The sequence below is a fragment of the Bos taurus genome, chromosome 19 (assembly GCF_002263795.3).
Source record: "Bos taurus isolate L1 Dominette 01449 registration number 42190680 breed Hereford chromosome 19, ARS-UCD2.0, whole genome shotgun sequence".
NCBI classification, from domain to species: Eukaryota; Metazoa; Chordata; class Mammalia; order Artiodactyla; family Bovidae; genus Bos; species Bos taurus.
In genome coordinates, this window is record NC_037346.1 from 36171017 (window position 1) to 36184220 (window position 13204).

Genomic DNA, 13204 nt, shown 5'->3' on the forward strand with positions numbered 1-13204 from the left:
TTCCCTCGGGACGCTTAGGTTTATTCCAGGGTGAGCGGGTGCTCAGGGGGGAGCAGCAGGGGTGGCCGAGGCCACCTGTTGACATGGTGCCCAGGGGTGGCCAAAGGTTCTGCAGGGCCCTGCAGGGCCTGAGTCTCTGGTTGGTTGGGAAGCTCCACCTTCTGCCCCAGCCCAAAGTAGGGGAGGCAGTCACTGATGGAGCACTTTCCGTAGTTCGCAGGGCTCAGTGATGGGCATCGAGCAGGCCTGATTCTCGCACACATAGGCAGTGGCCCGGTCTTCTAGCCGCCGAAGGGTATTCAGGAAGGGCAGCTGGCGGGACAGGAAGCTCGAGGGGTCCCCATCAGCCAGAATCAGCACCTGGGAGAGCGACAGAGTCACCCGGGGCCACCCAGACACCAGCAGGACCCACTGGTGGGTTTCTTCTCCAAGCCTTCAGAAGAGCCAGAGATACTGGGGAGCTGAAGAAGTGAAGGGTCCCGGGCAGGGGAGGCTGAGAGTGGGGCTGGGCTCAGAGACCAAACCTTGTTAGGGATGTAGATGGAGTGGACACACTGCAACAGAGCCTTGGTATCCTTGGCCTGGGGGTCCCCACAGATCACAATCTAGCCAGAACAGAAAGGTTAACTCCAGTGGCTGATGCCAAGAGGCTGGATCCAGACCTAACACGCCCTCCCCATCCTCCTGCCACCCATCCTATATGCCTAAGAAGAAATGGGGACTCAGCATCCCCCAGATCAGCGGCCAGGAGGCTGCATCAGATTCGCTGCTCAGCAGGGGAGAGCACACACACACACACACACACACACAAATGAGAATACACTAGGTGGCAGGGTCATCTGTAGTGATAGAGATACACAGGGACATGCACACACGGGCAGAGACATCAGCACACACACATAAGACTTGATACACTGGAAGACACACAAACACACAGAGAGCCATACACAGAGAGACAGAGTCATCACACACACACAGAGCAGATGCCCACAGCGAGGCAGACACCAGACACACACATACACGCACAAACACACACACACAGGCCAACATACAAATGTAAGCAGGCAAACCTAGACATGGGCCACACACATACAACCGGGCAATCATGCACTGGTGAACACTCACCCCAGCACACACTGAAGGCAGGCACGCAGTCACACACCTCCAGAGTTATACAAATCCAGATGCACACACACAGCAATAACACACACAGGGACATACACCCAGAGGCACATACCTGCACACTCTACACTGCGGACCCAACTATACTGACACACACAGGCACACAGACACACGTTTCAGCAACTGCAGGGATCCATGTTTAACCCTCTCCTCTGAGAACCCTACACATAGGAACTCACAAAGGCACCTGCTCGTGATGGAGACCTGCCTCAGACACGTACAGACTCTTCTGCCTGGAAAAAGCAGCCTTACAGACCTTCCCTCAGAGACACACACTCACACAGGGCTACACACTCAGGGACCTGAGCTCTGGGGACAGCCCCAGGAACTGCACTCCATGCCTGCACTGCAACCCCAGCTTCCCTCCACCCTGGGTCCCAGCCCAAGGGCCCCACCTGCTTGAGGGTCTGCTGGTGGGCTGAGAGGGCGCGGACCATCTCAGGCAATGCCACGGGCACACGGCGCATGCGCTCAGAGAAGGCGGTCAACAGGCACACACACTTGTCCATCCAGTCCTTGTGGCCCGTGAAACCGTGCAGCCGAAGCAGGTTGTGGGCCGACACGGAGTTGGCACTGGGCTCTGCACCATCCTGGTCTGCAGGGGACAGGGAGGGAGGGTCACTGGGTCCCAGAACCCTAGTCCAGGACTGTTGCCAGGATGGCAGGGGCCTGGGGTGGAGGAGTCCCTGCCCACCGGCTCCTGCCCCAGGTCTGAGAGTGAATGCCAGGCCCAGCAGTAACTGGCACCCTCATATGCACCTGCCCAGACTGAGCTGTTGCTCCCCAGGGTCCTGCATCTCCCAACTGAAACCTCCACCCAGCCACCAACTGCCCTTCCTTCCGACTTCCTCACCTCCCACTTCTAATCCACTGTGAATCTGCAGGGTCTGTGACCAGAATGGATCCAACCTGACCACTTCTCCCATCTTGTACTTCTGCCTTGTCTGGACCTTCGCCATCACTTGCCTGGACTGAGCACCACTAACGGGTTCCTACCTAGCCTCCTTGTTTCCCCACCCCTTCTCTATCGTCGGTCAGAGTGACACTCTGAGATCTAAACCAGAGCAGATCACAACCAACTTGAAACTCACCAGAGCCTTCTCCTCCTTGCCACATTTGTTAGACCCTGCAGGGATCCAGCCTCCCGGGCATCCTCCCCTCATGCTGGCCTCTGCCCCTCTGCCCTCCCAGACACAAGCTGCCCATTCAGAGCCTCTCAGGGGCTGTTCCCTCCACCTGAAATCCCTCTCCTGCTCCTGCAGGACCACACGGCTCTGTCTTGCCCTCCAGTCCTTGGTTAAATGACACCTGTCAGGTTTAATTTGACTTCCCCGCTGAATTGGGCCCTACCATTGTTTTGTCAGGGACCTTTCGGTCATTCAGTTAACATTTATTGAGCACCTAATTACATACCAGATGTGCAGGAGATCCTGGGGACACAGCAGTGACAACATCCTGACCCCAAGACATTTAAGTCTGGGTGCCGTTAACAGACTAGATGCTTCGGGTGATGCTAATGCCACTGAGAAAAGTCAGGAACGCGGTACAGTGGGCAGCTCCTACTTCTCCATGGCACCCACGATTAAACTATGCATCTGTGTGTGCGATTTTGCTTTAAACAGTACTGTCTGTGCATTGGCTCCCTTACTACCTAGGAAGCCTTATGACAATTGGGATGAAGTTGGCCTTGTTTAGTCTATCTAAGCATGTCAGTTACTGTCACTAAGCATGTTCACAGAATAGCTACATTAATCTTCATGTCAACCATGTAAAGAAATGCCACCATTAGCACCATTTTGCATATTAAGAATCTGAGGCTTTGAAATGTAAAGAGACCAGTTCAAAGTCACTCAGTGCTAAAGATGTAAGCCCAAGAGGGCCTGGGCCCTGCCCTTGCCAGCTCTTCACCACCACACCGCACTTACTCCTCCCCCAGGAAAAACCAAGCCCGGTGGGGTCCAGTCCCCCAGGCCAGCTCCACACCCTCACTGACCGTCCTTCAGACGCAGCGGCAGGCCAGCCCCCAGCTCGGCCTCACTGCAGAAGTAGCCGCCGCCCCGGGAGTCCCAGAAGAGCCTGTCCTGTGTGTCCTGCAGCCGCAGAGCCCACTCGAGCCACGCACTCTCCTGTGAGGCCTCGTACAAGTCCAGCAGGCCCCTCACCACGAAGGCATAGTCCTCCAGGAAGCCCCAGCAGGGCGGGTTGCTAGGGGGACAGGCATTGGGGAGGGGACAGGCCAGGAAGAAAGGCACTTTCACAGAAGAGGCCCTTTTCACATGCTTTTATCTAACCCTCAAAACCTAGCTCTTGGGTAGGTCCTGTTAGCCCATTTCTCAGATGAGCAAATAGTCTCAAGGTGGATAAGAGCTCACAATGGGCAGCAAGCAGAACCAGGACTAGCACCTACCCAGAGGGGAGGAGAGGGGCAGGGAGAAGCCTGGGATGCCTAGGGAGGCAAGCCTTCCCAGGCTGCCCGGTACCCTACCTGTGTTCCACAGTCCCACCAGAGCCTGCATAGCAGGTCCGCATCAGGCGGCCACTGGCCACATCAAACATGTGCCGCTTCAGGAACTTGGCACCATTGATGGCGTAGTTGATCACCCTCTCCTGGCCCAGAACAGCCCCAGTCACAGCAAAGCCAGACACCATCAGTCCTGGAGGCAGGAGACATGGGTGGTTGTGACCCCCGCCAGCACCCTCCCGGTATGTCTGTCCAACCCCCCAAGCTCTGACATCTCCCTGGAGCAACAGGGCAAGTGTATAAGAGTTTAAGCTCCAGAGCCAGGCAGGGCTGGGCTCCTGTCTCTGTGAGACCTTGGGTGCATTACTGTAGGCTTCAGTTGGCTCATTTGTAAATTAAGGACAGTAAACCTGACAAAGAAAAAATTAATATTCACCAGGTACCTGACATACATAAGGGCCCTTGTGAAGGGGAATTCAACATATGGATCAGGCCTCAGACACAACACCTCACCATTCCAGGCAGCCAGCATCTTGCTGTCCAAGTGCGGCTTCGGCCGATGTTTCCGGGCCTGGAAGAGCTTCTCGAGGCCTGAATTGAGTAAGGTTCGTACAGCCTCCACGTCCAGGCCAAAGCGGGCGGCAGTCAGCTCCAGCGAATATCGGACGGTCAGCACGTTCTGGCCCTGCAGCTCCCCCTTGGGGTCCTGAGAAAGACAACTCTTGTCCAAGCGAGTCCACTGGCCTGTGTGGACTCTCCTGTGATCTCAGCAGTCCTCACCTGACTGGGGCTGATGTTGCCAGCCTCCGTGAGCCCATAGTGCTTCATGAGGAGCTGGCCTGAGGTCAGAGGCTCGGTGGCGCCCAGCACAGGCTCAGGGAGGAGATGCTGGACCTCCTTGACAGTCCACACGTAGAAGGCGCCCTCTTTGGGCCGCATGCCCCGCTCCGGCGGGGAGTCCGCGTCCTCTGCACTATAGAAGCCTCCAGACTGTAGGGAGGGGAGAGTTGCTGGCCCCTCCCTTCAGGACAGGGGAGGCCCTGAGCCCTCCCACCGCCAGGCCCGCCTGCCTCAGTGGACACACACCCGGTGACTCAGGTTCCGAACGACGTACTGCAGGATACCTTTGGCAACTTCGGAGTAGAACTCGTCACCAGAGATCTGAGTAGGGAGGGAGGAGGTTGTAAACAGAGGTCTCTAGGTACGAGGTGGGCAGCAAGCGTTCTCCCACGGGGGCAGGGAGGGAGGCTGGATAGTGAACATGAGACTGAATTAGGGGTGAAGTTAAGGGGGAGCCATAGGTCACCAGGCAGGCCCTGGAAGGGGCAGCCAAGGGTAGGTGGACAGGCTGGGTTTCCGCTCAGGGCTGGGGTCAGGGGTCACCTGGAAAGCTTGTGAATAGGCCACCGTGAGCTGTGCCTGGTCATACAGCATCTTCTCAAAGTGGGGAACGTGCCACTGGCGGTCCGTGGAGTAGCGGTGGAAGCCCTGAGCCAGGACGAACATGGGGCTGGAGGCTGACCCCAGCCACTGCCCCCACCCCGCTGCTGCCTGCTGCCCTCTCCAAGGAATGCCTGCCCCCCTCACCTGCCCCACGTGGTCTCGGATACCCCCGTTGGCCATCATCTTCAGGGTATGCAAGGCCATCTGCTGGGCCCGAGAGCCGTCCTGGGTTAGCCGGTGGCTGAGCCAGTAGGAGAACAGGAAACTCAGGATCACTGCGGACACCAAGAATACGAAGGTTAGAGAACAGGAAGGGCAGGGGGCCGAGATCTGGGTGGCCAGGGTTAGGGGTTTACTCAACAGGCAGTCTCTCTAGATAGGCTAGGTCAACCCAGAGGACAGGTGATAATCACCAAGGTCAGCATCAGAGAGAGTCCCTGCTAAGACCAAAAGTCATAGCTTCACTAGATGGCTGCTGACAGGCAGGATGGGGTTAGGCGGTCAATGGCCAGACAGGAGAGTGGGAAGTTAATAACCGAGACAAGAGTCAGAAGACATCACTGACTAGGGTAGGCTTCGGAAGGCCAGGCCAGGGCTGCAGTGGGCATGGGGCAGGGGGCATCGACCTGGTGTGGGGAACTTGGGGGCCTCAGCGAAGCCACCATACTCCTCATCATAGCCCTCATCCAGCTGCTGGAAGCAGCGGCTGTTCATGGTGGCAGCGGAAGGTGGCAACTGGCGGTCACCCATACTGATCGCCGACCGAGCCAGCAGAGCCGTGGTGACCCGCTGACTGTTTTCTAGCAGGGTACTCTTGTTCTGTTTCCACTGCGGGAGGCAGGGGCAGACCGGGAGGTCAGCATGGGGTGAGGGCCCCTCGCTTCCCTCACCCTTGACCCCCAGTCCCCTCTATCCCCCAGTGCATACCCACCTGGTCCCGTATCCTCATCAACACTGTGCGGAAGCCAACTCGGGTCAAGCCATCCTCAGGGGGAAAATAGGTGCCGCCCACAAAGGGCTGTAGGTCGGGAGTCAGCCACACACTCATGGGCCAGCCCCCACCACTGCTGGTGGCCTGCCAGAGAGAGGGCAAGGGTGAGGGGAGCAGCCCCATGTCCACGGGCAATCACCCATCCAAGGGAAGACCACTCACCTGCACAAAAGTCATATACACCTTGTCCACGTCAGGCCGCTCCTCCCGGTCCACCTTCACACTGACAAAGTCCTCGCTGAGCAGGCGGCCAATCTCCTCATTCTGGAAGGACTCCTCCTCCATCATGTGGCACCAGTGGCAGGTGGAGTACCCCACTGGAATAGGGCCACGGGGCCAGGGAGGACCAGTGACTGGTCAGAGAGGCGCAGCCAAGGGACTCCGGCTGGGCCTATGATGCCCTAGCATCTAGTTTCCTGGAAGGCCCCAGGCCCAAAGGACCCATCCCCTATCTACCACCACTCCCCTGTGCCCATCCCAGGAATGATGGATGCAGTACCTGAAAGAAAAATTGGCTTGTTTTCTTTCTTGGCCTTGTCGAAGGCTTCCTGTCCCCAGGGGTACCTAAGGCCAGCAGAGTGGGGCATCACTCACTAGCTCGGGAGGGGGGCAGTAGGAAGATTGAGGATCTAGCTGCCCCAGGAGGGCATCAGGAGAGGACTCACCAGTCCACAGGGTTGTAGGCATGTTGCAGGAGGTACGGTGACTTCTCATTGATCAGGCGGTTGGGGACCTTCTGGGGCGTGGACTGAGAGCAGTTAGTCCGGCTCCCCTTCCCTCCAGCAGGCATGGGCACTGAACTACTGACCGTCACACTTCGGTCCTTGTCCCGGGCGGAGCTACCCCTGGAGTGGGCAAGTGGGTCAGGCAGGTCAGACCAGGAGTCTCCACTGCTTCCACCTACACCCAGCCCAGAGGTCCACCTGACCACCCCTGCTACCCCCCACGCCCCGTGGTACCTCTCCCGGAACCCCCTGCTCCCAGCCCAACCCACCTTTCTGAACCACGGGGGAGACCGTGGCCTTTGTGCTCCCCCTTGTGTTTTTGGGGGGGTGAAGAAAGGTGGCTCATTGGGGGCTCCCTGCCAGGTTAGTCTCCCCCAACCTCTCCGACCTGGTGTTGGGAACGATGATGACTGTGAAGTCAGGGCGAGTCACAATGGGTGGAATGGTCCTTCAGGCTCCATTCTCTCCCCTCACCCGGCCCCACCCAGGGTGACTGTGCTGGAGGTTATCTCTGGCATGCCTGCCTGGGTATATGATCTGGGCAGGAGGGCTGCTGGCTGCTGTGTTTAGGACTGGGCCAGGTGAGGGGCAAGGAGAAGAAATTCATTTGGCATCAGGGACTCCCTCACTCAACATCCATCCACTGGGCACTTCTGGGGGGCCAGGTCCCCATTACCCTCAAAGAATCAGTAACTGGCTCTGATCTCAGGGAGCTCAGCCTGGGAGGGCAGCATGGGTGGGGCAGGCCTAAGCAGTGACAAGCCCTTGCAGCATCAAGGGCTGTAACAGGCCAGCCCAGGGTGCTGTTGGACAAGGACCCTTGGCCCAGCATTGGGGTTCAAGGAAGGCTTCCTGGAGATGGTGTCGGAACAGAGTACCTGGAGCAAGCGAGCCCTGCAGCTGGAGGGGAGGGAGGGAGGAGAGGATTACTGTCTGAGCCCGGTCGGAGGCGCCGGCCTTAGTCTGGGGGGAAGGCAGGCATGGGATGGGGAGGTGACCGGGCAGGCACAGGGGACCAGAGCCAGGACAAATGACCCCAGGGCTCCGCAGGCACCGGGTGCTGAAGCGTGCCCCTCGCCCGCCCATACCTGTAGCTCAAGGCGAGGACTGGCCCGGCCCCGGGCAGCAGGAAGCCGCGGCACCGTAAGGCCCGCGCGCCCAGCATGGCTGCTGGTGGCCGTCGGCCCGGACGCTGCGGACAGGAAGGGAGGGCGGGAGGGAAGGCCCAGGCACCGAACCGGCGCGGAAGTGTCTTCGCCGATAATCCCGGCAGCAGGCTGGTCTCTGAGCGCCGCTCGGTGGCCGATCATGGGACTGCAGACCGTATACTCGGGGCTTAGGAGGACACAGGTCTGTGCAAAAAACTGGGTGGACTCGTAAATCAGGGCCTGCGGGGAGGTAACCCTCTTACGGAGAATATGGAGGAAAGCCAGAGCATCCGGTCATTTTGTCCAACTTTGCCCGTTTTACAAATGGGAAATGAGGTGAGAGGCAAAGGCGTGGCTTTTCCAGGCCATCCAAACTGGGAGCTTCCCCTTTGCTCTACCCCTTCACCTGAAGGTCATGCTCAAACCCCACCCCCTCGGGAAGCCTTCCCTGAACAATAACAATGAACCAACTTTCAGGTGCTATTTAGGTATTCTATGAGTCTCATTTGCTACCCGTAGTCAGCATTTACTGAGTGCCCACGAGGCAATCTGCTAGGTACGACGGTGGGCACAGAGAGACCAGGCCAGCCCATCCGTGTGTTACTCACAGTCTGATGAGCAAGGCAAAAACTAATCCAACAGCCATACAAATTAATGTACAACCACCCACTGCGAGACATGCCATGACTAGGTATCACAGGGAAACTGGTCTGGTGGGAGAGAGGAGGGGGAAGGCCTTCCTAAGGAAATCACATTTGTGTAGCAGCCTTCCAAGAACAAGAGGATGCAATCTTGAAAGAGCTTGGGGGAAGTGCTGGGGAAGCCGGAGGAACAGATGTGCAAAGGCCCTGCGGCACAGCAGGGAGTCAGGGCTGAGGTGCTGCAGAAGCCAGCACAGCTGTAGGACAGAGAGCCCGGGGAAGAGAGGCGCAGACGCGGTGCTGACATGGAGGAGGAGGAGGGCAGGGGCCAGGTTTTGAACTGTAAGCAGGACTTTGGTTACTGATGAGAGCAGAAGAAAGCTATGGAAGAGAGTGACCTTCCATTTTGGAAAGGTCCCTCCAGCTTTCTGGTGGTGAATGTAAAGAGGCAGGAGTGGAAGCAGAAGGGTTCAAAGGCCATAGCAGGACCCAGGGGAGAGCTCTGGGAGGTCTTCACTAGGCAGAGGTGGAGATGGAGAGAAGGTGGTGGACTTGAGGTCAGCAGAAAAGGAAACATCATCAGGATTGTCTATAAGGGGGAGGGTGTGTCAAGAGTGAAGTGCAGAAAGGGGCTGGTACTGAGAAGGAAGGGGGGCACAGGGAGAGGCTCAGATTGGGGGCTCAAGAGGTCCCGTTTGGATGTGTTGGTTTGAGATGACCTTGAGGTGTATGTGTGCAGATGACAGGTTCAGGAATGCAGAGGAGGGGTTGGTGGGAGAGAGGAAGCAGAGTGGGTGTTCAGTGCAGAGACGGTGTGGGCACAGAAGAGATCACCTAGGGCGACTGCAGGGAGAGGCTCGGGCTCATACTTGGCCTTGACGAACTCAGAAGTGCGCCAGTGAAAGACACAGAGGGTCGTGGGAAAACCAGGAGAGGGTGTTGTCTCAAAGGCAAAGGGCCAGAGTCGCAGGGAGGGGGAGTCAGACTTCAGAGAAGCCGACTGGGACGGGACCAAAAAAGGTCCAGTAGCTTCGGCTACGTGGAGGCCATTGGTGGACATAGCAGATGTGCTCCAGGTGAGGCTGACAGTAGAAGCTGATTGGAGCGGGCTGAGGAGGGAGGGGAAAGGGGACATAGAAATGATGGGCACTTGATGTGAGGGGAAAGATGGAAAGACACTCTCAAGATGGATAGGATTAATTATGACAAATATCATGGGGAAGGATTCAGTTGAGAGAAAGCATTTGATGATGTGGAGGAGAGAGATCTCTGAGAAACTGGGATAGTGGGGTGATGGAAGTGTCAGCAGGTGGGAGACCCTGGTATGCATGCTTCCTGGAAGGAATGAGGTTAAGATCAGAGAACAGGAAGTCTGCCTTTAATGTGGAGGAATCTGGGATGATGACAAGACCTAAATGTGACCAGATGTAAGAGCAGCTGAGACGTCAAGGGGTGGTGAGGTGAGGTCATCGTCTTGGATAGTGGAGTCATACAAGACTGAGCAAGATTTGGGTGAGAAGACCGTGAGCCAAGGCTGGAGCATGGCAAGAATGAGGTGGAGCACAGCCCCATGTGGGAGGAGGCAGGATGCCCAGGGGTTCTAACCTCCAAGGGGGGAGGGGTCTGCCAGGCAGTAGATGGTCCAGAGCAAGATAAGGAGCCAGATTACCAACTTCCTCATGGTAGGAGGCAAAATAGCACCCCTTGGGAATCCTCACGTAAGTGGTGTCCACAGGGAAAGCCAGTTAACAAGAGGAGACCCAGGCTGAGGAAGGGTGAAAGGTGGGTCAGTGACCATGAAGGATGGAGATCTCCCAGATTTGTGCAGAAGTCAGATGGGTCTGGGTACTGCCTGGCAAAACCAGGAATGAGGGGTGTAGCAGATTCATTCTTCAAGGTTAGTCTCTGAACAGGGTGGACCCTGGGCTGAATTGGACACTGGCCTGGGAGGAACCACACAACCACTTCATAAGGAAGGAACTCTTGTCCTCATCTGACAAATAAGGAAATGGAGGCACAGTCATAGAGAGGTTAAGCTATTTACTCAAGGTCAAAGAGCATAACCACTTATAAGTGATTAAATGGAAACCTTAGAGCAGTTTTGAACGGTCAGTCCTACTCCTAAGTAGATGCTCTCGTCCACCCTGTCTGTAACAGCTACGGTGGGACTACCTCCCTCCGAAAAGCAAAGCAGCTCCTCTCCCCACCCCTACCTTAGGAAGAAGACCAGCACTGTGTCCTCCCCTCAACTTTGCTGTTTCTGGCCTGTGGAAGGACATTTTACCTCAGGCCCCCAAAAGGCCTGCGTCCTGCAGGGCTAGCCCCTGAACACTGAAGACCACACCAGTGCCCGTGGTTGGGGGGAGCATTGAGTAGAAAAGGAATAAGGGTGACTATGGTGGCCCTCAGGACGAGGGAATAGGCTCTGCTCCTCCCTGGGTTTCTGATCTACACCAGCCCCCTAGGAGGGGTCATGCTTGAAATTGAGTTTTTTGCCAGTCCTGGTGAAGAGAGGAGAGAAGAACCAGATTTAAGGTGAGTCAGTAAAACAAAGGATTTGGGGGCTCCTGGAACAGGCTTGCCCGTGTGGGTTCTGAGCTCCTGGAGACTGTGCACTTAGCAATTCTTGAGTCCCTCCCGAGATGAGCCCAGTGCTTTGTCCACAGCAGCCAGTCAATATTTGTGAATACTGGGGCCCAGCATGGGAGCTCAGAGCAGAGGAGCCAGGTCCCCTGACTTGGAATCCCAGCCCTACTCTGCCAGCTTTGTGACTTTAAGCACGCTGCTTAACCTCTCTGAACCTCACCTATAAAGAAGGAGCAGGGCCAAGGGCTTTGCCCTTGGTCTAATGCTCTGCTGCTCCCATTTTGATATTCTTAACTCAATTTTGAACAAGGGGCCCCACATTTTTACTTTGCACTAATTATGTAGCTGGTCCTGAATGGGAGTAATATTATCTACCTCAGAATACTGATGCAAGGATTAAATGAAATAATCGGTCTAAGGTGCTTAGCACATAATGATTGTGCAAGGGAACAACTGCCTATTGTCCTTTGCTTTTAGATTATTCCCCGCGCCGCTGTGTGATAAATGGATGAAATGATCGAATGACTGAGAGAGAGTCTCAGGAGCATGGACAAGCGAAGGTGCTAGGCTGAGGGGGCTGTATGGGAAGTGGGAGCATTTTTGTGCCCCACATTGTGGAGCAGTCGTTTCCAGGGTAGCCAGTGATTCAAGCTGTCGTCCAGACCTGGCCGCCACGCCCGGCAAAAAGTCCACTTGGTGAGAGCTGAGGACATGCATTCCAGTCTTTATTACGGGGCGTACTCTCCGCCCCAGTGAAGTCTGCAGCTCCGGGAGCTGCTAAGCGTCCGCGGAAGCTGGGGGCAGAGTCCAGATCTGTCTCTGGGCGGAGTCTCAGCCTTCCTTCTTCCTTCCCGGGGCGGGTCCTGGCATGGAAGCTCCGCCCCAGGGGGCGGGGCCCAGTGGTATCAGCGCAGGGCGGGGGCGGGGCATCGCGCGCACGCGCGCTGGCGGCCGGGGGCGGGGCCGTTGCTCAAAGGAAAGGGTTGGTATCCGTCAGAGGGGTCTGGTTGAGCGGTCCGGCGGAACCCGAGGTGGGCAGCAGAGGCTGTGGCAGGCTCCCGGAGGGCGGTGGCGTGAAGGCGCGGGCTTGGGGGAAAACGCTGACCGAGGCAGGGAGGGTCACGCCGGCCGGCACGCTGCTGAGCGGGAGGGGCAGGGAGGCACTGTAGGTCATGGAGCCAAAGGGCGCCCCGATCGGCCCACCGGCCGTCAGGCTCAACGCTGGCGATCCTGTGCGCATCTGGTTCAGAGTCCGCCTGCTTTGATCGCCCCCGCCGAACGGGTTGGTGGGGGATGGAGTGCTGAGACCTGCGGAACGAGGGTGGGTTGGGGGACTTGGAGCGGGCCAAGGGGACATAGTCCGAAGTGGGGAGGGGGGGAGGGGGGCAAGGTAGCAAGATCTGAGGTCTTAGAAACAGGAAAAAAAAGAGCTAAGATTTTAAGGCAGGGGTTGGGCTCTGAAGGGAGAAACAGAGAGAGTAGGGGACCCCAGTGTGGAGACCCAGCAGGGACAAGGGAGTGTCCTACCTGTTAGAAAGGGGTTCCTGGTCTTTACAGCCTGGGGCACCTTGACTAATGAGTCAAGGTTGACCAAGGAGGAGGCTGAGGGGCCCAGGAAGGACTCAGGAGTCCGGCGTGCTGGGGTGTCCCTGCTGGACTGGGCTAGTGCTTCCCCTAGTACATCCAGGTCAAAGGCATCTGGCTCCTTTGTGCCATTTTGCTTTACACTGGGGGTGTGGTCTCCAAACAGGTCCAGCTCTGGAATAGAAATGATAGGGCTTGTTGGTAGGGAGAGTGAATGGTCACTCTGTGAGAGGTAGAAGGCTAAGGCCGGTGCTGGGGGCCCATCTTTGCCCACAGTTGCAGTCATTCCCTGCTTCCCGCTTACCCACAGGACTGCTGGGCTTCCCAGAGGGCAGAGCCTGGGTGCATTCTAGCCCTTCCTTGGTCTCTGTGGATACTGGAGGCTTGGCCAATGGGTCAAAGGTCGAAGAACCATCTAACGCTAGCCAAGGAGAAAAAGGAAG

General features: G+C 57.0%; 2 protein-coding genes and 1 long non-coding RNA gene across 12 annotated transcripts in view; 1 reads left to right on the top strand and 2 right to left on the bottom strand.

Moving 5' to 3' along the window:
• SPATA20 (spermatogenesis associated 20) lies at positions 1-7999 on the bottom strand. 3 transcript variants are annotated; one of them, NM_001083407.1, is made up of 16 exons: positions 7891-7999; positions 6743-6922; positions 6577-6641; positions 6240-6394; positions 6018-6161; positions 5713-5914; positions 5231-5361; positions 5027-5131; positions 4730-4804; positions 4424-4633; positions 4157-4349; positions 3668-3836; positions 3176-3387; positions 1578-1777; positions 525-605; positions 1-360 (listed from the first exon to the last, which is right to left on the bottom strand). In NM_001083407.1, exons 1-16 carry the CDS (start codon positions 7965-7967, stop codon positions 190-192), a joined length of 2370 nt encoding a protein of 789 aa, NP_001076876.1. In that variant the 5' UTR covers positions 7968-7999; the 3' UTR covers positions 1-189. The 3 variants fall into 3 exon arrangements, with proteins under 3 accessions (NP_001076876.1, XP_024835702.1, XP_059733893.1); XM_024979934.2 differs by lacking the exon at positions 7891-7999 and adding an exon at positions 7072-7217; XM_059877910.1 differs by lacking the exons at positions 525-605; positions 7891-7999 and adding an exon at positions 7072-7218.
• Positions 7280-13204, top strand: part of LOC101902385 (uncharacterized) — a 25921-nt gene continuing 19996 nt past the window's right edge. For 4 of the 6 annotated variants that reach the window (XR_009491726.1, XR_009491728.1, XR_009491725.1 and 1 more), the window contains exon 1: positions 12150-12208. This is a non-coding gene — a long non-coding RNA (uncharacterized lncRNA). Of the gene's footprint in view, positions 7384-12149; positions 12209-13204 lie in introns of those variants that run through there. The other 2 variants (XR_009491723.1, XR_009491727.1) reach the window with 1 other exon arrangement.
• EPN3 (epsin 3) overlaps positions 10617-13204 on the bottom strand; it is a 10751-nt gene continuing 8163 nt past the window's right edge. For 2 of the 3 annotated variants that reach the window (NM_001046434.2, NM_001435091.1), the window contains 3 exons: positions 13066-13182; positions 12705-12935; positions 11886-12485 (listed from right to left, as the gene is read on the bottom strand). In NM_001046434.2, coding sequence (NP_001039899.2) covers positions 12148-12485; positions 12705-12935; positions 13066-13182 — 686 coding nt within the window. In that variant the 3' untranslated portion in view covers positions 11886-12147. Of the gene's footprint in view, positions 12486-12704; positions 12936-13065; positions 13183-13204 lie in introns of all 3 variants that reach the window. The other variant, XM_015458783.3, reaches the window with a different exon arrangement.